Source organism: Branchiostoma belcheri, unplaced genomic scaffold, assembly GCF_001625305.1.
Source record: "Branchiostoma belcheri isolate BF01 breed outbred unplaced genomic scaffold, Haploidv18h27 scaffold71, whole genome shotgun sequence".
In the NCBI taxonomy this organism is placed as follows: domain Eukaryota; kingdom Metazoa; phylum Chordata; class Leptocardii; order Amphioxiformes; family Branchiostomatidae; genus Branchiostoma; species Branchiostoma belcheri.
The window spans coordinates 436,781-457,879 of NW_017804365.1; the positions used below are offsets into that span (position 1 = coordinate 436,781).

The 21,099-nt window shown below is 41.2% G+C and overlaps 1 protein-coding gene across 1 annotated transcript in view; it reads right to left on the reverse strand.

Moving 5' to 3' along the window:
- The window catches only part of LOC109484886 (fibrous sheath-interacting protein 1-like), a 50,201-nt gene that overhangs the window by 19,828 nt on the left and 9,274 nt on the right, over positions 1 to 21,099 (reverse strand). Inside the window, exons 7-8 of the mRNA XM_019788241.1 lie at positions 19,875 to 20,038; positions 10,047 to 10,145 (exon numbers count right to left, since the gene is read on the reverse strand). Coding sequence (XP_019643800.1) covers positions 10,047 to 10,145; positions 19,875 to 20,038 — 263 coding nt within the window. The remainder of the gene's footprint in view (positions 1 to 10,046; positions 10,146 to 19,874; positions 20,039 to 21,099) is intronic.

Consider the following 21,099-nt stretch of genomic DNA (forward strand, 5'->3'; position numbering starts at 1 on the left):
AGCTTATGTCACTTCTTTCCCAGGACAAGAGCTACCTATAAACGAAAGTATTTATAGAAGTATATATATCTTGTCAATATATTTACGCCTTCTCAACTCATCGTGTTTACACACACACACACACACACACACACACACGAACGCATACGAAAACATAACCCATTTGCCAAAGGTAATAACACTCTTATAGACGAATGTTATAAGAAAACGATGGACAACAAGAGAGAGAGAGAAGACGAATATATTATGTATCTCTGTAGACATGCATTTGTTTTATGAATTTTTTTTCTTTATCATCACTAAACTTCTGGTAGATTGAATTAGTTGCCGGAAGTATTATATCAGCTTGTAATTTATGTACATATAGAATATATCTACCCTTACATTTTTTGAATGATGCATAAAACATCGTTCGTGTCTTATTATGGGTTCACCACACCACGAAGTGGTGGTGAACCCATATTGCTTTTTCTGATGTTTCTTCTCCTCCTCCTCCTCCTCCTGCCACTTCTTTAAATTGATTCAACTCCTTCTATTTTTGGGCGAAATTACCTGTAATTTCGTATAGAGGTAGAGTGGGTAAATACCCTTAGGCGTTTTTTTAATTTTTTTGATACAAGCTTTTACAATCGTTTTATTTGCTTTTTAGTGGTCCCCATAGGAAAGTACTGTGGGGGCGTACGCGCGTGACGTAATAAGAAAGGAATTCGGGGGAAGGCCCAAATATGGGCATACAAGCAGGTGTGGTCATGTTTGCAGATGTGGCTGTTGATTGGCTGTTGGCTAATTAATTTATTTACTACCATTTTCACGTACCAGCGCAGCTGGTCCACGCGGTCTCGGCCGTGGGCCATGATACTCTGATACTGGATACCGATTCGTATGATTCCTATAAACATTTCACCTAACTACGAACTAGTTGGAAGAATTATAGCTGCATGGATGCCTGTATATGATTTTAACAAACACTGAAAATCTGACGCAAAAACTGGCAGATATTTTGCTCTTCTCTGTTGGAACAACGCAAGCGGGAGGTCAATGACCTGCGCCCCGCGAGCACTGTAAACAACGGTACGTAATGTGTATCGTCGGCGCACGCGCGCGCGCCACGGTATCAACAATTTTCCACAATCTTCACCGACTAGTATTATATATTCTGTTATCGATTTCTGAAGAATCACCAAAATTGTAGAGTGTATCTCCTAGAAAGTCCCTTACTAGTACTTGAAGCGATCGTTACCGCCATGTTGTTCACTTTATATGACATACAATGCAGAGAGTAATGGAAACGTGTCCAGATAGCTCGGTTGGTAACGCGCAGGGCTGCAAGTCCAGACATTACGAGTTCGAACCCCGGTACACTGGATATTTTTAATTATCCTTTTTACAATTTTAAACAATTTTAACATTTTTAACAATTTCAACAATTTCAACAATTTCAACAATTTTAACCATTTTAACCATTTTACATTTTAACAATTTTAACATTTAATTTTAACATTTTCGTTTTAATATCCATTGCTTTGCTTTTAACATTCCAAAACTGATTGTTCTTACTCAAGAATTTCAATAACTTCGAATGTTAGTCTTTTGTATTTTTTCAACATACAAACCAAAATCACTTTGATGTTGTCACAAAAGTAACATCTGTGCGCGCATCGGTTTTTGTTCATTTAAAAACTACAAGTACAAAACATCTGGAAACTAAGCAAACATACTCAGTAAATTGATTGCTGTAATTCCCGATTTTTTTTCACTGTACCGCAACGCAAGCGGGGGGTCAATGTTCACGGTTTTCACTGTCACCTCTGTATTGTGAACTTATCATTACAGTTAGGAAATAATTCCTGGACTTTCTTTTTCCTGCAACTGTCACCACCGTGAATATATACTTCCGTGAACATGTCCATTTTTCAGGCCGTGAAAATTTGCTTCCGTTAGTAGTAGTTACAATCTCGTCAAAAGTGTAAAGTAAAGCTGTCGAGATTTAAAGTGCGTGTCGTTGTATCTTTGTAAAATAAAAGGGAGATAATTGCCAAGTGCCAGTTTTGTAAATACCTGTCGAGATTCAAACAGCTTGTCCTTGTATAATTGCAGTATGATTTATTTAGAATCTCTCATTTTTGTTTGGGGAAGGGTATGGAGTGAAATTCCTACATTTGCTCCGAAGCAAATGTTGGCCTTTCTAGTTTAAACGGATTCAGCTTCTTCATTTTAGGGCCTAAGGTCCTGAAATTTGGTATGGAGGTACAGTGGGCAAATACCCCTAGGCGTTTTTAAATTTTTGTGATACAGGCTTTTAGAATGTTTTTATTTGAGTTTTTTGGCTGTGTTATAGCAAATGTATTACTGTGTTAGTGTGCCGTGTTTACCACGTCTGGGCATGAGTCATCACAATGGAATGCAGGGCATCAACCAATAGGCATGCAGCTTTCCTCTATACTTCTTGCTGATTGGCTGTTGGGATTTAACTTGATTAACACCTGCTCAGAGCATTTCTTGCTGATTGGCTGTTGGGATTTAACTTGATTAACACCTGCACAGAGCATTTCCATACTGACAGTATGTCTTTATTCAAGTGTTTTGGTAGGTATTTCAAGCTTTTCTGCTCCAGCATTGGAATGCGGGGCATGAACGTTTTTTTTTTTTTTTGAAAATCAACAGTTTGCATTATGCAATTAAAAATCCTAACCAATAAAGTAGGGAATAGCTATCCAACTGTTGTTTTAGTTGTATGTTACTTCATATTATAGTTATATCAATGTAAATCATTGTTTTCCCTTGTGTTTCTCATTCTTTCCCTGCCATGTCGTAAAATGTGGTGAACCCATCGCTGTATTTGCTCCAAAGCAAATATTGGCCTTTCTAGTATTATTGCTGGATTTTTTTTATTCGCCCAGGCACTACATTGTGTAAGTTTGGAGGGTCTTCAAAGGATCTCACTTACTGAAAGGATGTCATCCATAAAATTAAGACAGTGTGGCCTAAGTAGCAGGAACCCAGAGGCAGGGAATCTAATCCCCGTAATAGCACCATTTAAACACTGCATTGGGGAATGCAATGGGCCAGGAAGTTTCCCCACATGTGTGAAGTGTTAGCACTCTTCCCACAACTAGGCTGTGTACACAGATAATCACCAGTTAATGGCACTTGTTGCAGTAAATTTCCCTCAGCCAGAGGACCCATCATTTTTTGTCGCATTTGGGAGCCCGCGTGCCCTTTTCTGTAGAGCGTAATCGGCCGTTTTAATTCTACGCTGCTGATTACAAATTACACATGTACGTTGAAGTTTCAGAGCTGATTACGACTTTACACCATGTGGCTAATGTACTACTACTACTATTATGAATTACGTTGATTTTTGGGGAGGCTGCCTATGGATTACGAAGACTAAAAACGTCTGACTACGCCTTACGAAAAAGGGCATGCAGGCCCTCTATAATAGTCCAACATAACTGTCTGGACTGCAACAACATCTAAGGACAACGAACACCCCCCTAACAACACAGCACCCCCCCTCCCCACCTACCCCCACAATGAAACTTGGGCACAGCACTATTATGGACAGGAACAATTTTAAACCTGACAGGGGTCTGGCTACCAGGCTACTTGGTTGATGGTGAAAGACAAGATTTACTAGCATGCGTGAGAGAGGGATATCTTTAGAAGGGCATGGTATGAAAACCCAGAAATTCTTTGATCTTTAAAATTATGAGGTCAGTGCCATGGTGTTGTTTCAAATCCTTTAAGAACATTCAATTTGACTATTCTTAGCAAAAGCTGGACAAACCATTGTTTCCTAGAAACATTCTGGTGCACTGGGTAAGAGAAATGAATATGCTAGCCAACATCCAAAAGCAAGGATCCCAATGGTATCATCACTTTTAAAGTCTTTATGCGGAGTCGTAAATTGTATGTACACAGTGGGAGCAGGGTCGAATCCAGTGATGCTCGTAAAAAAACCCACAGGTTCAAGGAGATGTTGGGATGGGGCTATGTGGACGTGACAGATAGCACGCCATGACCGCGCTTTGACGTGCGAACAGACACGCGATGATGACAATCATCATCATCGGTCAGCTGCAGTGCAGTCGGTCACGAGTCATGTCCAGTATAGGTGGTTTCAGGAGGGCCTGCATGGGGGGCTCCCGACAACGCTCTATCTTAAATTTTGAGAGCTGGCAACGTATAATTATGCTGAATTCGGAAAACCTCTCGATTACGCTTTACGGTACATTCCAAGTGGCTACAACGTATTACGTAGAATTAAAACAGCGAATACGCTCCAAGCAAAATTCCCCAATTACGCTCTACGTTGAATTAGAGCGGTCCGTCTACACTCCGATTAAAACAGCCGATTACGCTCCATGGAAAAGGGCATGCGAGCACCCTTTCAGGTCTGAGACAAGTCAGGGTTCCAAATACCACCTACATTATGCTGGTTAGTGCAGGTAAAATTGGAGCTAACTTGCACCATGTGCACCTACTGTAACCTGCACTGGTCCATGTATTGGATTTTGGATACTGTAGGTATGTTTTGATTTTAATTTGTGTATCGACTGGCACCATGTACACTTTGAATGAAATATAAAAGAAAATAATACTGTAATGGCAATGGTTTCCACAAAGTTTTAGTGTGATCCTTACTTTCGATATTCCAAGTGGTGCAGCTAAAATTTATCTGTTGCAGGCAATTTTCAATGTTAACTGCACCAGTGCAGGTTTTCTGAAGAATGTACATTTCTACTGTAAATCACGATTTTTGGCGGTGCCTTTATATTTGCGGTTTTCGCAGTCACGTCTGTATCACAAACACATCATTAACATGAACAAATAATTTGCCAACTTTCTTTTCGCTGCACCTACCGCCAAATGTACAGTTCTTCAAACATGTCCATTTTTCTCAGACCGCAAACTTTTGCTGCCACATATACATTAAGACGATTTACAGTATTTCGAGCCAAGGGTGTAGCCTCAGTCTCTCTTAAACCCTTTCCTCAGCTGACAATTAAAAACCAATGGCTTCATCCCTCTGTCATCACCGGGACATGTTGGGGGTTTGGAGCACATCCCAGGACCCCCGAAGGATGGTCCCAAATCCTACAAGTGATGAGAGGTAAGGCCATACTGATTTAATTCTATGGATGACATCAGCACACGCATTGATTTTTGCCTGTTCTAAAAAAAAAAGAAGAAAAAATACTCCAAGGCTGAAGCCTGGGTACAATCCATGGTAGCTACTGACAATACGACAACAACTTTTACAATTTTACGTTTAAACAACTCCTACAATTAAATGTGCAAAGATTGAGTGTAACAAGTCGTTCGGTGTGATATAGCTAGCTGCCGCCGCACCGAGTGCCTGCGAAGCTGGTGTGTTACGCCGAATGGTGGTTATACTGGCTATACTGATACAGATACAATAGAGAGCCGGCAGTAACTATGGAGGACGGCACCCAGGGTACCAAGGCTCCAAGGAACTCAGTACAGTGCAGACTAATAAATTCCGCAAAAGCCAGCACGTGCCGGCTTGTTGTAAAATTAAAGTAGTCATGTTCAATCACAAGTTTGCAACACTACCTTTGTATTCCTGTGGTTAGGAGCATTTTTTGTTTTCGCTGGATTATTTGCCCGCTTGAATTAGTTTAGGTGCCTTCAGTGGACGTCATCCATAGTATTAAGTCAGTGTGGCCTAATGGTTGCTTGCATTCCACAGTTGCAACTGATGAAAGTAACTTTCCTACAGATACAAACTAACAGCCAGGACATTGGGGAAAACCCTCCAGAGGAGACGTCAAGCGAAACACGAGAGCCTTCTTCTGGGACTGTGCCTTTGATCTCAACACCATCTGTCACTGGTCATAAAGTTAAAGGCATCCAATGCAGTTTCAGGTTGGCAAGATTTTCAAAGTCAATTTTCTAGTCATCCTTTTGACATGGTGATATCTGTGAGCCAAAATTTGATGTCACTTACAGAAAAATGCTTGTTTTGTATCATAGGCTGGTTCTAGCTATCTTTTGGGTGGTACCCAAAAATAAAGAGAAGCCTCAAGGAGCTAGTTTTGGGGTAATTTCAAATGCTTCAATTATGAAGTGATGACAAAAATGTGCTGAGATATGGCAGTAAATGTCAGAATAATAGATTTCTTTGAGTGGAATACTTTTTGTTTTATCCGCTTCTCAAGAAATGTCATGTTTTTTAATCAACGTTACTGAACATCATTGTTCAAAATAGTAAGTTAGGTCAAAATAGAGCTGATATAAGAGGTTACACCAGAGATGGGTGAACATTTTTTTTGTTAGGCCACACCAAGTAAATTTTATGGATGACGTCCGCGCGTGCATTGATTTTGGCCCGTTCCTAGAAAAAAAAAACAAGAAATTCCGCTTCCTGTAACTATGACCAAAGAGTCACGACAGTGCCGCAATTCGTCAGATTGACTTGAAACCCGTAACGCGAAAACAGGACAGGACGACAACTGATGTTCCACCTGATTTATTGCTGTTTTGATGATGAATGAAAGACTTCTTGCTTGTTACACTGTGTCACCTCATTCAATTTGTGTCCTAACATTTGTCGTCTCTTACTATTTTACTGATCTAGGCCTCTTGTTTTTTAGGGCCTTTCTTGGTTTTTTTTCACTCTCTCGCATTAGATTTAGGGTCTCCAAAGGACGTCATCCATAAAATTTACTTGGTGTGGCCTTATCCTCACATACATGCAATAAGACTGTGACATCTTTACATCAAACCTGTTTACATATGACCTCCATAGAGGAAGGTTAGTCTGTGTAACGCAAACTTTGCCGTCCGTGGCTTTAGTGGCCCCTCCCTGTTTTGGGGGCGGCTGGATGTTGGGCAGAACGGCAACCGTAAAGCAATTTAATCAGGCTAGAGGAAGGTCTGCATGCATTTTCCTGTGAGGCATATAGCAAGCCATTTTAAATCTAATCGTAGCAAGACACTTTACGTTGAATTGTCAGGTCCTAAGCGTCTTCATGAAGCATACTGTACCATTATTGGTTGCTCCACCAGGTTGAACATTCTTTATCCTGAATTCATGGTTATGTATTTTAAAAGATTTTCCATATCATGTAGTCGAATGCCAGATTGTCCAAAAATCATAAGAGCATTATTCCAAAGAAACTGCTCCCAAATCCTTTGACAAAAACTTTGCATTGCCGACCTGCCTGAATTTATTCTAAAACATTGTCGGCCCCGCTAAATTCACCATTAAGAATTCCCAGGATCCCCCCATGCAGATCCTCATTCTTACCTAAACTTGACTGCCATCTCATGTGGGGCTTTCTGTATTTATATACATGAACTTGAACTCGTATGCAATGTTGTCAAAATACACGGGACGTTTTCATAACAGCTTAAAAATAATACAGACTAATGGCCTACAAGATAGAATGTTTTATTTTTAAACATAAAACAGCGGAGTTATGGAAACATCCCCCATTCATTGAATATCCTCTTTTATGGAAGAATTAGCAGGATAAATAATCGAAAAGTTTGTTTTGAGAGACTGTTGTTGAAATCTGTCAGCTGTCCAAACTTGGCTTTCTTGGGAGAATATAAGGATGAGTAACCTTAAAGACTTCACACTTAATTCTGAATCAGTAGAAGTCTAGCAGAAATAGTTGAAATGAAGAATTGCCAAAATCCTGCCACATTCGGTAAAACCGTACTGTCAGTGTACATAGTTATACCCCCACACACACCTGAGAAAAAGTGAGCCAAAATGCCGGCTGCCAAAAAATGCCATTCAATTGTATACTCCTGGCTTTTTTAAGTGCATTCTTCAAAATTCTTGGTGCATTCCAAATACTCAGGCCCATATTTTGGTTCTCCTTGAATTTGCATGTGATTAGAGTGTTTCAAACACTGTTGGAATTGCTGAAGGAATATTTAGAATACTGTAACAGTTGTGACTGCCGCAGTTAGAATACACATTGAATGCCCTTCAATATTTTTCCACTTTGAATTCACCTGGAGAGTTTTGAGCAAGCTGCAAACACTGGCACAAATATTTGCATGGAAAGTAAAGAGAATTTCTAGAATGCACTTCAAATATACAGGGACATACAAAGAATTTTCAATCCATTTTGGCATTCTGGTTCCTTCCATTTCTAGTGTGAAGTAGGGTTGTTTATTTGTTTGTTTAGCATAACCGGTAAACCGCCTTTAGACGTAACACACCAGTTTTGTACAATGTAAGTACAAGCTGCGTAAGACCGGAATGTACATGTAAGGTTTGAACCATGCACTAACACCGGGAAGGACCCCTACTCTTTTCGATAAGTCCGGTGAGTTCTTTTGCTTTCGTGGGGTGTGGCTCTCCCCAAATTTTAAACACGGGAACTCCATTTAACGTCCTATCTGAGGGACGTACCTACATGTGGGTTTTAGGATGAGACGATCCATAACCTGTAGGTGTACGAGTTAGCAAGCAGAATTTTGATCAACTATGCTCTGCGTAATTCTATCCTTTCTTTATGTGTCGTGCGGCATTGAACCATAATCCCGCTAATCCTTATGTATGGTAGGAAGATTTCTGTCATGACACTGAGAAGAATAGTTGTCAGAAACTGACACCATCACTTCTAAACCAACAGTCTACCGGTCTTCAGAGCCAGCTAGAAAGAGTAGAAATTGGCCAAATAGACACTCAGATAACAGTGGAGTTAGTCCACTAAAGAAGTACAGTTTACCTCTACCAGGCTTCAGAGCCAGCTAAAAAGAGTAGAAAATGGCCAAATAGACAGATAACATTGCCAGAGGAATTAGTCCACTAAAGGAGTACAGTTTGCCTCTACCAGGCTTCAGAGCCAGCTAGAAAGAGTAGAAAATGGCCAAATAGACAGATAACATTGCCAGAGAAGTTAGTCCACTAATTTTGCCTCGACCAGGCTTCAGAGCCAGCTAGAAATAGTAGAAATCGGCCAAATAGACAGGCAACATGCCAACGGAGTTGATCCGCTAGAGGAGTACAGTTTGCCGCTCTGAATCCTGTCGCCTTGATCAAACGGTATAAAGGTAATCCCCGCCATTATGCCAACAAAAGAACTACCTCAGTGCAGAATAATATACTAAGTAAAAGATCATTTAAGCAATAAACCAACCAGCGAACTGTGGGGCGCCGCCGGGCATGACGGTACAAAGGTCAAACGGGTTGTGTCAGCGTAACGCAACAACGTTACCCCTTTTCTATTATGCTGGTGTTGTCAAATGGTTTATATGATGACAGTTGTCTGTTCACAAAGCAATAAAAGGATTTACTTCTGATCACCACTTGGCACCAGAGGGTGATTAGTGGACTTCAAAGAACAAGGTGACCCCCAACAAGCTTCGGTAGCGGCAAACGTTACTCCTTTGGCGGACTTAGTCTACGATTCACGACCATCGTTTGACCATCGAGTGACGGCTTTCTTTAGACACATGGCCAGGAAGCGTGGCGGACACCCCAGCGCAGGATGGCACACTGCGCAAATTCAAAATGGCGAGAGATTCCCCTTTTTTCGTCATACAGATTGTTTTTTTTCTTCTGATTTTAACTCGCGTTACCCTGCAGATGAGATGCTGAGGTTGTGCCCAGCAAAGAAGGGGAGGTACATACCGAGAGGAGCAATACCCGGGTTTGAACCCGTTTAGTTCAGAAACTTTTGATCATGAAATTTGTTTTTTTCTTTTGCCACCTAAGTGGTTTCAAATATAGTTAAGTACTTTAAGATATATTTTCCTCACTAATGAAGCCAATTAGCTCCTGATGATCATCAATTCTGGATAATCTAATTTCCTATGATCTACATGGCAACAGTGAAAATCCCTTCATACTAACTCAAAACACACAAGGTATGTATGGTAGCTAGATTCCAATCAAAGGTCTTATCATCAACAATATGCCGGCGAACGACAGCTTTTTTAAAAGCTCTTGTTTTTAAACATACTTGTCTAGCATGTCCTACGTGTATAGGTGTGTGCAATGTTTAAATAAGGATGCAAGGTTCCTTCATCCTTACCCATCTCTGTGAAGTACTCACCTGATTGTCTTCTTCCGTATCAATGTTCTCCAGCAGTTCTTCTAGTCGCTTCTTCTCATCATCAGTCATCGCAATCAGGCTGTTAGCATCAGAGGCCAACTGTAGAAACAACAGACGGGTGGGATATGTCATACACAAAGAGTCTTCCAGGAAATTCTCTTTTCTATACAAAGGGCTTGAAAAACCACCTGTGTATGCAGGTTAGTGCAGGTAAAATTGGAGCTGTGCAGGTATTTCTGATGTCTACTTGTACCTAACCTGCACTGGTTCATGTACTGGGTATATGCAGGTTAGTGCAGGTAAAATTGGAGCTGTGCAGGTATTTCTGATGTCTACCTGTACCTAACCTGCACTGGTTCATGTACTGGGTATATGCAGGTTAGTGCAGGTAAAATTGGAGCTGTGCAGGTATTTCTGATGTCTACCTGCACCTAACCTGCACTGGTCCATGTACATGTATATACTGGGTATATGCAGGTTAGTGCAGGTAAAATTGGAGCTGTGCAGGTATTTCTGATGTCTACCTGCACCTAACCTGCACTGGTCCATGTGCTGGGTATATGCAGGTTAGCACAGGTAAAATTGGAGCCGTGCAGGTATTTCTGATGTCTACCTGAACCTACATTGTGTAACCTGCACTGGTCTATGTACTGGGTTTACGTGTAGGTGTATACAAATTTGTAGTTTCTGCATTGACTGTTGCCTAATAGTATGAAGTATATTTGATAAAAGAAATAATGGCGATGGTTTCTGAACAGTTTTTAGTATGATCCATACTTCCTCGATTCTGAGTGTCTGGTGCAGGTAATTTCAAATGTTGCCTGGACCAGTGAATGGTATGCAGAAAGATGCATAATTATCGAGCCCTGAAGAGACAAGATTAACAATGTCACGTATAGATGGATAGTCAAATAGACAGGTAGACAAGGCCTTTCAGGGGGTAATTTGCGGTGAGGTAGTTATGTTGTGGTTGGTGGCCGCTTGCGGCCTTGCTCTTTAAGTTACCTCCCAGGCCATGTGCGTGGCTCGATCTACAAAAATGTTAATTGTTCATTACTGTTTTCAGCCTCAATGGATGTCGCACAATGGATACTCAACAACTACTTCAAACAACAATGCAGAAAAAATGTCAAGACACGCTGCTGTGTAAGCAACCTTCTTAACCTGTTCATGAGCAATTTGGAAGCTTTTTGCTGTCTATTGTCTGTTAGCAGAAACACATACCTCACAGGTCACAGTATCATGCTAAATATTTGTGTTATTTCTTCCCTTTGTTTGGTATTGTACTGCGTATGAATACCTCTGCGAGCCAAGGTTTGTGTACTTTTAATGTTACAAAGACTTGCGTACTTGAACATTTTGTTTGCTGACAAAGTTGAATCTACTTTTTGCGCTGTGTGTGTTGTGTAAGCCTGGGTTCTATACACCTACAGCAAAACAGTCTGCAATGGCTTAGTGTTGCCACAATATAGAACAGATTATCCTTCCAATTAACTTTTGTCCAACTGTATCATTCCAAACTGGTATGACCAGAACACATGAGGCCAAAGTTAAATCTAGAGAAGTCGGTAACAATGAGATATAAGCTCTTAATAATTCGTGATGCTGGCCGGTTTAGCCTTATCATTTCCAGCAATCGTTTTTACCTTTCAATGTCAGCTCACCTGTAGATTTGGGCGGTGGGATACTGTAATTCCTGTTTTTTCACGGTTATTTTATGTTCACGGTTTTCACGGTCACTTTTGTACTGCCAACTTATCATAACCGCTTACAAATCAATCGCCGACTTTCTTTTTTCCTGCATCCACTGCCATCGTGAACAAATACTTTTTTTCCCATTTTTCTCAGATCGTGAAATTTCCCTACCGTGAACGTGAAGCAAGTTACGGTACCGTGCGTAATTACGGTTTGATTCGCTGGCGGAGGGCCCGCCTGATGGATTAATGACACGGTGTTACCTGTGCGTGAGTGCGAGCGGTGTTCTCGCTGGGCTTGGTCGCAATCTCACACATCATTACATCTGATCCAGCCTCGCCGTACTCTGTTATTAGGGGTAATTATGCAGCGGGACAGAATGGACAATCTCGAGTAGTGCCCAGGGGTTAATTACCTCCTTAGGACATGTAAAGGTACTCAGGACATGCAAACGACTCATTACTGAAAAGACACGCCGTGTTCTAGTTATACCCTACTAAGTACCTTAATCTCCAAGCAGATCTTTTGGTGGCTACATGTATCAAATTGGCAAAACAGTAACAAATATCATGCCATCTACAACAAACAACAAAAGAAGCTCTGAGTCAATAAAAATGGCTAAAACATGCCAAAAATAAGCCACAGCCTACATGTAAGCCTCTGTCCGGAGCGTAAAAAAAAAAGATAGCAGTACAAAAAAGAAAGCCAGATAAAAATGTTTAAAAATGCCAAAGAAAAGTCAAAACCTAACGTCTGCTTGGAGAGTACTAGTACCTGTTGTCATCAGAGGAAATATATACAAACCTACAAACTCAGGCTTTACTATATTATTCAAGGTAACTACTGCAAAGGCCGTTATGTCCTACAATAGCCCAACATACAACATACTAGCTGCCTGGCCTATATGTATAACAACATCGAAGGACAACACCCCCTCCTAACACAGACCCCCACCCCCCCAGCAAAATCTGGGTACTACAGGTAGAAACAATTTCAAACTTGACAGGGTGTGTGGTATAACCTACCGTGGTACATGATGGCTGACCAACTCTTAACTAAAATTCCAGCAAAGCAAAGCTGATATTCTTAAGCTCTCTCACACGCACGCACGCACGCGCACACACACACACACACACACACACACACACACATTCTCATTAATAGATATTAAAATGAGGAAAACAAAAGGAATCCACGTACAATGTAACCAAGTAGCTCTCTAATGGTCTAACCTCTTTGATGTAACTACATGTAATGAGAAAAATATCAACCACAAGATGAGTTATTGGTACCCTTGTTTTCTTTGTATGCAAATGTACACGCGACAAGAGCAGAATAAACACCTACTCTCAAGGTCGTCTCCTGACAAGGTGATCAAGAGCCGTTTACATTCAAACAAAGACTTCAGACGCACATAACTGTCAAATCTGTTCAATGTCACTTGCTTTACATGACGCTGACGGACAATGTGTCACTTACGGGGGCCTGCATGCCCTTTTTCGGAAGGCGTAATCAGGCCTTTTTAGTCGTCGTAATTCATAGACAGCCTCCCCAAAAAGCAACATAATTCGTAATAGTACGTTAGCTGAAAATCGTAAAGTCGTAATCGGCTCTGAGACGTCAACGTAATTCGTAATCGGTGGCGAAAATTTTTCGTAATTCGTATTCGCTACCCCCCCATGCAGGTCCTCACTTATTTTCCGCGGCGCTGGGAGACAAAAATGCGGATGACGTAGAAGGCACGCAGACGGGCCCAGGGGGGAACCTCGAGGGATGTGCCAACGTTACTTTCATTACTTGTGCCATAAGTATTGTGGGTGCGGACACTACGGGTGACCTGATTGCTGACCTCATCATGTTAGATAACACACACATCATGACTATGTCCTCCAGGTACATGTAATTACTATATGAACACTTGTGTTACTATGCTGAGGCTAGCCTCCACCAGGCCTTTTTACGGGTGTACGAACAAGTAACGTTACATACATGTAATTATACGTTTTAGAAACCGTGGGCATGTCTTCAACTGCTGTATAAGAAGTGTCATGAGACAATTGTCAGTTGGCAGTGACAACAGCCATGAAGATGTTACCTAGGAGTGACAATGCCATGGTCCAATGGAAACGCTTCAGGAGACTTGCAGATAGTCAGTCAGCTGAACAGTTAAGATTCAGACTGGAAGATCATACCATTCAGGACATACATTAAGATCTAACCGACTAAAATGGTATGGCCACACCCAAAGAATGGACAGTGAGAAGTGGCCTAGGAGGACCATCACGCTGGATGTGGAAGGCCAAAACCCACGAGGGCAAAAAGGAAGAGATGGACAGACAATGTGAGGGGAGGACCTCCACCTCTACATAACTTCAACCCACAGGACAGAGGCAAATGGCAGGCTGCCATCAAGTCTCAGCATCAGTGTGCAAGCACGTCTAAGGCCACACCATTTTAATTTCTTGGTTAACGGATTCGCCGCTTCATTTTTTTCTGATTTACAAATAAAAATAAAAATCCAGAATCAACTGCAAAATGCTCATATTTTGCCCTGAACAGTTGAAAACAGACGTTTTCATCCTAGTTGTTACAGTTATTCCATCTTTCAATGCAATGGTATCATTAAAAGTTCAAAATTCATTGTTTAAATATTGAACCAGCCTGGTGTGTTGACTTCATGGCTCCTATCGTACCATTTTGGGCCATAATAGGATGCCTAGGCTTGTTTTTATTTTTATTTTTTTTCGCCCGCCCGCTCTATTATTTTTCTAGAAAAATCCGTTAACCAAGAAATTAAATTGGTGTGGCCTAACCCTCGTAAGACATCAAACAACTGACGCTAAACTGACATCTAAATGGTTCCTAGTTCTCTTCTTTAAAACTATGTTTCTGACTCAGAAAGTTGTTTATAACAAGAAATAACTTAAGGTGGAGGAAAATATAATAATAATACACAAGTTTCCTATATCTAGACTAGTACTTGGCATTGGACTTTATTTACATTTTGTAACTGTTGATACCAGAAGTGGGTTCTATGGAACAAGGTCAAGTTTGTTGAAATGGTGTGAAAGGTAAAAAAAGAAAGGTGGCATCAGTCACTATTTATTCCTATATAAAGTTCTGTCCATCATTCGTGTCTCCTTGGTTACCAGTGGGGATTTCACAATACTGTAAATCACCATTTTTCCGCAGTGATTTTATGTTCGGCGTTTTTACAGTCACTTCTGTACCGCAAACTTATCATTATTGTGAACTAATAATTTGCTGGCTTTCTTTTTTGCTGCACCTGTCGCCACCTCGGATGTATAGTTTTGTGGACGTGTCCATTTTTCTCAGACAGCGAACTTTTGCCACCGTGAATGTAAAGTGATTTGAAGTGTGAAGTTGAAGTGGATGACTGTGGATCCCATCGTGAAGTAATCATGGGGCTTTGTGGCATGTGTGGAATTCAGGAGCTGCACACACACACCCAGCCTGGGCACACCTCTCACTGAACCCTGCCCCGGCACAATTAAGACATCCAACGCCAGGCTGGTATTAAAGCTTTAAGGGATGGTGCAGGACACGAGTTCTGTGTAAACAGAATCACAAAGGGTCTGCATGGGGGGATCCTGGAAGAGGGTCTGCATGGGGGGATCCCGAAAATGCTGATGAGGGATGGTGTAGGACACGGGTTCTGTGTAAGCAAAATCACAGAGAGGGTCTGCATGGGGGGATCCAGGAAGAGGGTCTGCATGGGGAGATCCTGGAAGAGGGTCTGCATGTGGGGATCCTGGCAATGTTGGTAAGGTGTGGTGCAGGACACGGGTTCTGTGTGAACAGAATCACAGAGAGGGTCTGCATGGGGGGATCCTGGAGGAGGGTCTGCATGTGGGGATCCTTGCAATGTTGGTAAGGTGTGGTGCAGGACACGGGTTCTGTGTAAACAGAATCACAGAGAGGGTCTGCATGGGGGGATCCTGGGAGAGGATCTGCATGAGGGGATCTTGGCAATGTTGGTAAGGGGTGGTGCAGGAGAAGTTAGAGTTCTGTGTAAACAGAATCACAAAGAGGGTCTACATGTACAAGGGGGAGCCTTCGTGACGCATGGGGCCATTATTGAGAAACCCTTTGTATGGCATGGCAATGCCAGAATTCCCCTATGCGGACCCTCATGGAATGACAAACACCTGTGAGAATAATCACAAGACTTATAAGTTTGGCACAAACCAGTGGCTAAGTTATCACCGTATCTCTGACCGTCCAACATTGAACTGTTTCAGTATGAGGAGGCCAAGTTGGCAGGGCGCTCGCCTTGCATTTGGTAGGTCGTGAGTTCGACCCCTGGCCAAGTCATACCAAAAACTTAAAATAAAAATGGTACACACTGCTTTCTCTGTTTAGCACTCCGAGTATGGCACACTCTACCAGCACACTATTCTCCTGCTGTAGTGATCGCATAAATGTGTGGCCCAAGGGCTACAGAAACAGAGATGAGTGCTGCCATATGCACCAATAGGTATGGAAAGGAACTACTAGTCAGACAAGAAATTGAAAACTGAGAACGGTCAAACAATCTAAAACCTGCTAAATTGAATTAGCACACTTTTCTTGATTCAAATATAAAAGCCATCCTGTAAGTTTCTAAGCACTGTTGTTTTCCTTGATGTGATTTTGATTGTGCTCAGAGGATTGCCTTCCGGTAGCTATACGAGTCAGTCTTGTTGTTTGTTTACAAAGACTGTTACAAGATTGCGTCACATTGACGTCAACAATTCTCAAAACACCTCTTCAGTTGCACAAGACACTGTTACTCAATTTGGAACTTTGTGCCAAGAAATACTCCTCTGGGACTAGAGGGTGCATTGACACCTTACCAATGACTTTTACACAACGATAGGACTGTTTTCCATTGCTGTCAGGGATGGAAATACCATGCCACAATACCACTTGCCATATGCAAGTTAGTGCAGGTAAAATTGGAGCTGTGCAGGTATTTCTGATGTCTACCTGCACCTAACCTGCACTGGTCCATGTACTGGGTATATGCAAGTTAGTGCAGGTAAAATTGGAGCTGTGCAGGTATTTCTGAAGTCTACCTGCCCCTAACCTGCACTGGTCCATGTACTGGGTATATGCAGGTTAGTGCAGGTAAAATTGGGGCACAGTTCATGTATGTATACATGTATGTGTACTCCCCTAGGTGTATGTGGATTTCTATTTGCTGCATTGACTGTCACTACCTATGAAGTATAAAAGAAATAATGGCAATGGTTTCTGAACAGCTTTTAGTATGATCCATACTTCTGACTGAAGTTCTGAGTGGTGCAGGTAAAATTTGTCTGGTGCAAGTAATTTTGAATTTTACCTGCACCAGTGCAGGTATGCAGAAAAAAATATTTTGAGCCCTGCCAAAGCTAATAGAACAGCCGGGATGTGTTTCCCATTGCCTTATCTTTGCTGGGTCACACATCTATCCGGGTTCCAGAGAAAAACTCACACAGTGGTGACAATTTCTCCACAGTGCACACAGTTGGTGTCTGAGAAGACTCTCCCTCTGTTTTCCTGCTCGGGCGAGATGGGAAAAACACACGTTCATACGTTTACCGTGGGCGGGCAAGTCCACCAACCCCAGGTTCACTCCAGGGTAAGGCCACAGCAAGTAATTTTTATGGATGACATCAGCGCGCACATTAAAGCTGCATTATGTAACATTAGGAAGATCCGAAAAGTTAATTTTCTTTTTCATTTCTTTACAAAGTAAGTTGAATCAATCAACCCTACTCAAAGTATGCCGCCTTAGAAGTGTGTTACAAAGTTCGAAACACAGCTGTCAGCCATGTTTGTTTATATTCTGGTAGTTTGTGGTGGCACCACAAACTGAGTGCACCTTGTGTGGGCTGTTTTGCTTCCAACCAGAAATGTGAGGCAATTGCCAAAATATGTTGAAAAGTGGAAGTGTGAAATTACAGTAACACATAAAAAGAATTTTTGCAAATAAAACATTTTTTTTCCTTTTTGGTGCAAAAATCTTACATAGTGCCCCTTTAATTTTCGCCTGATTTTGGAAAAAAAAAACAAGAAATTTTGTTGCCTAATCTGACAGTGGTCTACATGCCGAAAATGAGCAAATGCCAGAAGGTGGATGGAAGACAACTATAGAGAGAGGAGACAAGAAAAGGCTCTGATTTAATGTTTTGTTTCTTACTTTGGTGCAGTGATATGTGATGTTGGCTGTGTATATGTGATGTTCCCACTGAATAAAAACCATTTGTACAATGATTGATTCAAAATTTTAAAATGTAGGAACCTTGTTTTTTTCGGCCCGCCTTGTTCTTTTTTTGCCCACTCGCATTATATTTGGAGTCTGCGGAGGATGTCATCCATAAAGTTTACTTGCTGTGGCCTAGGGCTAACAGCAATCAATACTGAAGAATCCACAGGAACCCGGGGCCATGAAAATATCACAACGCCTGGCTTAGCTAAACACAGTACAATCACGCACGGAAAGCTTTTTGCCAAGAAAGGGAGCAAAGCTGTGGCAGAGATCACACGGAAAAGTCCCCGGTTTTTGCTCCAAACATCACTTAGTTATGAGGAGAATTTGTTGTGGTGTACCACCTGGTTTGCCCATCACTGTAACAAATTGTTATCGTGTTTTTGAGATGGCAGAGTCCTAACCTTGTCATAGGTGACCACTTGACGTGTTAGGCATGACTGTGACACTCGGATGATTTAAGGCCTAGGAAAAAAAATGTTGTGTTTCCTGTTTCAGTCCTGAAAAAATTAGGGTCGGTAGGTAGGGATCATCTTTTTTTCTCTTTTAGACTTCAGTGATATCTATATAGGGTTCCAACTTATACATTACAGCTTAATATAGTAAAACTTGCATGATAACACTTTTATTTTCAATGTCAATGTTACAAAACTAATTGTACAACGTTTTATCAGGTGTCATGTAGCTAGAAAAGGTTGATCAGCTCATAAAAATTATGTTCCTTGCGCGAATTGCAGGGGTCCACCAAATAAAAGGATAGGGTCGGCAGGGTTTTCTAGGGTCGGTTGGGAAACAGGAAACACAACATTTTTTTCCTAGGCCCAAAAAGACAGCTTCAGCAAGTACATGTACATGTAGTATTACACATTGAAATGATTCTATGAAGGCTAGGAAGCAATGTTTTTAAAATGTGTTGACAATTCTAGTTCCTAGATTTTCTGTACTCTTATAAGATAAAAAGTCTTTAACTAAATCTATTCTGTTACTAATAGCAATACCAATAATGTTCATATGTCATTTTTCATAGCCATATTAGAGATACTCAAAATGTGAAACGTGAAAACAAAATGTGTCACTTACAAATGTAACACGTACGAAACAAGAGCAACTAAGCTGCTAAGGGCCCACAGTTATGCCTCTTGAATTCAAGAGCACAAGTACACATGTAACACACCACGAGATTAATAAAAAAGGTACATGTATAAGTTATCTGCTGCAGAATCATAACAAGCCACCAGGGGGCCATCGATCTTGAGGTCTCATCAAGACCTACCCGCCTACCAAATATCAATGCAATCCATTTAAGCCTTCTCAAGTTATCGTGTTTAGACACAGTCACACACGCAAACACAAAGAAAAAACTGAAAACATGACCTCCTAGGCAAAGGTAATGACATGTCCACACCCCTTAGCAGCGACAGATTCTGGAAACGCAATTTTGGAGTAACCTTTGGTTTTACTGCCTTCATTGTCTTCTCTTTGTCTTGTCTTTGTCATAGACAAAAGTTTGAACATCGGAAAACGTCTGGACAATGATTTGCAACTACCGGTCCCAGCATATACTTATTTGAACCACTCACTTTTAATGGAGGAGCTTGTTACAGTGTATGTGCAAGACTGTAACTCTTGCAACGCACTAGACACTAATAATTACATTGTCGGTACAACTGGCTCAATTTACGACCCTATTTATAGCTTGCGGACCTTACCCACTTAAATTAATTCTCTTGTTGAAAAGGGCAGTTGGCAGCTCTCCAGACACAACACAATAGATATTTGCAACTTTAAAATTTTGACCTGGCTAGCTATACCTGCACTTATGCACTTAACTGCCAGGGGGCAGTCCTTACAATTGCTAACTTCTGTAATGACCTTACCTGAATGTTTCTCTTGATGAAATCGGGTTTCTCCTTGTCCGTAGAACCTTCTTCCTTGCTGCTTGTCTTTTTCTTGGCCCGTCTTCTCCTTCTCTGGTCCTCCTTGCCGCCTGCAGCACCTGTGACAGAGCTCTGCTGAGAAGCAGTGCGGGAACTTTGTCCACCTGTTTAAAGCGATATTATGTAAGATTTTTGCGCTAGAACTGTAAATATAGATAAATGAAATGTTCTCATCTAGATAGTCATTTTTAACAACTTTCAACATATTAGTGTCACTATGTAATTTTTTGAGGCGCGAGAATAAGTTGCTCTAGGCCCGCTGTATTTTCAGGAGGCTCCTAAAAAGACTGTAAACAAATACATGTAATGGAGGAGTTGGCAGTTTTCCAACATGTTTTTGTGGCGTAACGATGTTGATCTTTTACTCCCCAAATGTCATTAGGCCAAGGAAAAAAAATGTTGTGTTTCCTGTTTCAGTCCAGAAAAAATTAGGGTCGGTAGGTAGGGATTATCTTATTTTATTTTTATTTTTTATTTTTTTTTAAGACTTTGCTGATTGCTGTGTTTATATAAGCAGAACATGATGAAAAAGCGATTGTGCAATATTATATTTCATCACTCAGGTACTCAGGTGTCAGATCATGGACCTTTAAACGGTCGATCAGCTCGAAGAACTTAACAGATGTCCCTAGCCCTTGCAGGGCTAAATTCAGATTCAGGTCCTGATTCAAGTCTACAGGTTTTCAGGGTTCTCCCAGGGATTTGGGAGAAAAAAAAGAAACAACAAGGAGAAGTCGTAGACATCGTCCCTCCATGAAATAGCTTGTTATTTTGTAATCTTTTGGTGTATTTTAATAGAGATATTATGAGTCAAACTTTGTTTTTATCAGCAGAATGATAGATGTCTATAGATGTCTATCCTTTAAGAATTTTGTTGTGGCACTTCGTATTGGAAGGGGTTGCCTATATTTATCAAGCTGTCATGTGCAGGCGTTTAGTGTCTTGTTACCATGGTTTGTTTGAGGTCAATGACTTCTCAAGCACAACATATTAACAAACCACAGATGACCCAGTTCCCTGCTGAATGACCGATTAAAGATAAGATATATTTCCTGCAGACATGGGGATCTAGAGGTAAAAATAGATTGGCCTGACCTGCCAGCTGGAGGTATAAACAAAAACACTCTGTACCAATTTGGGGTCAAACAGACCATCCTATTATGAA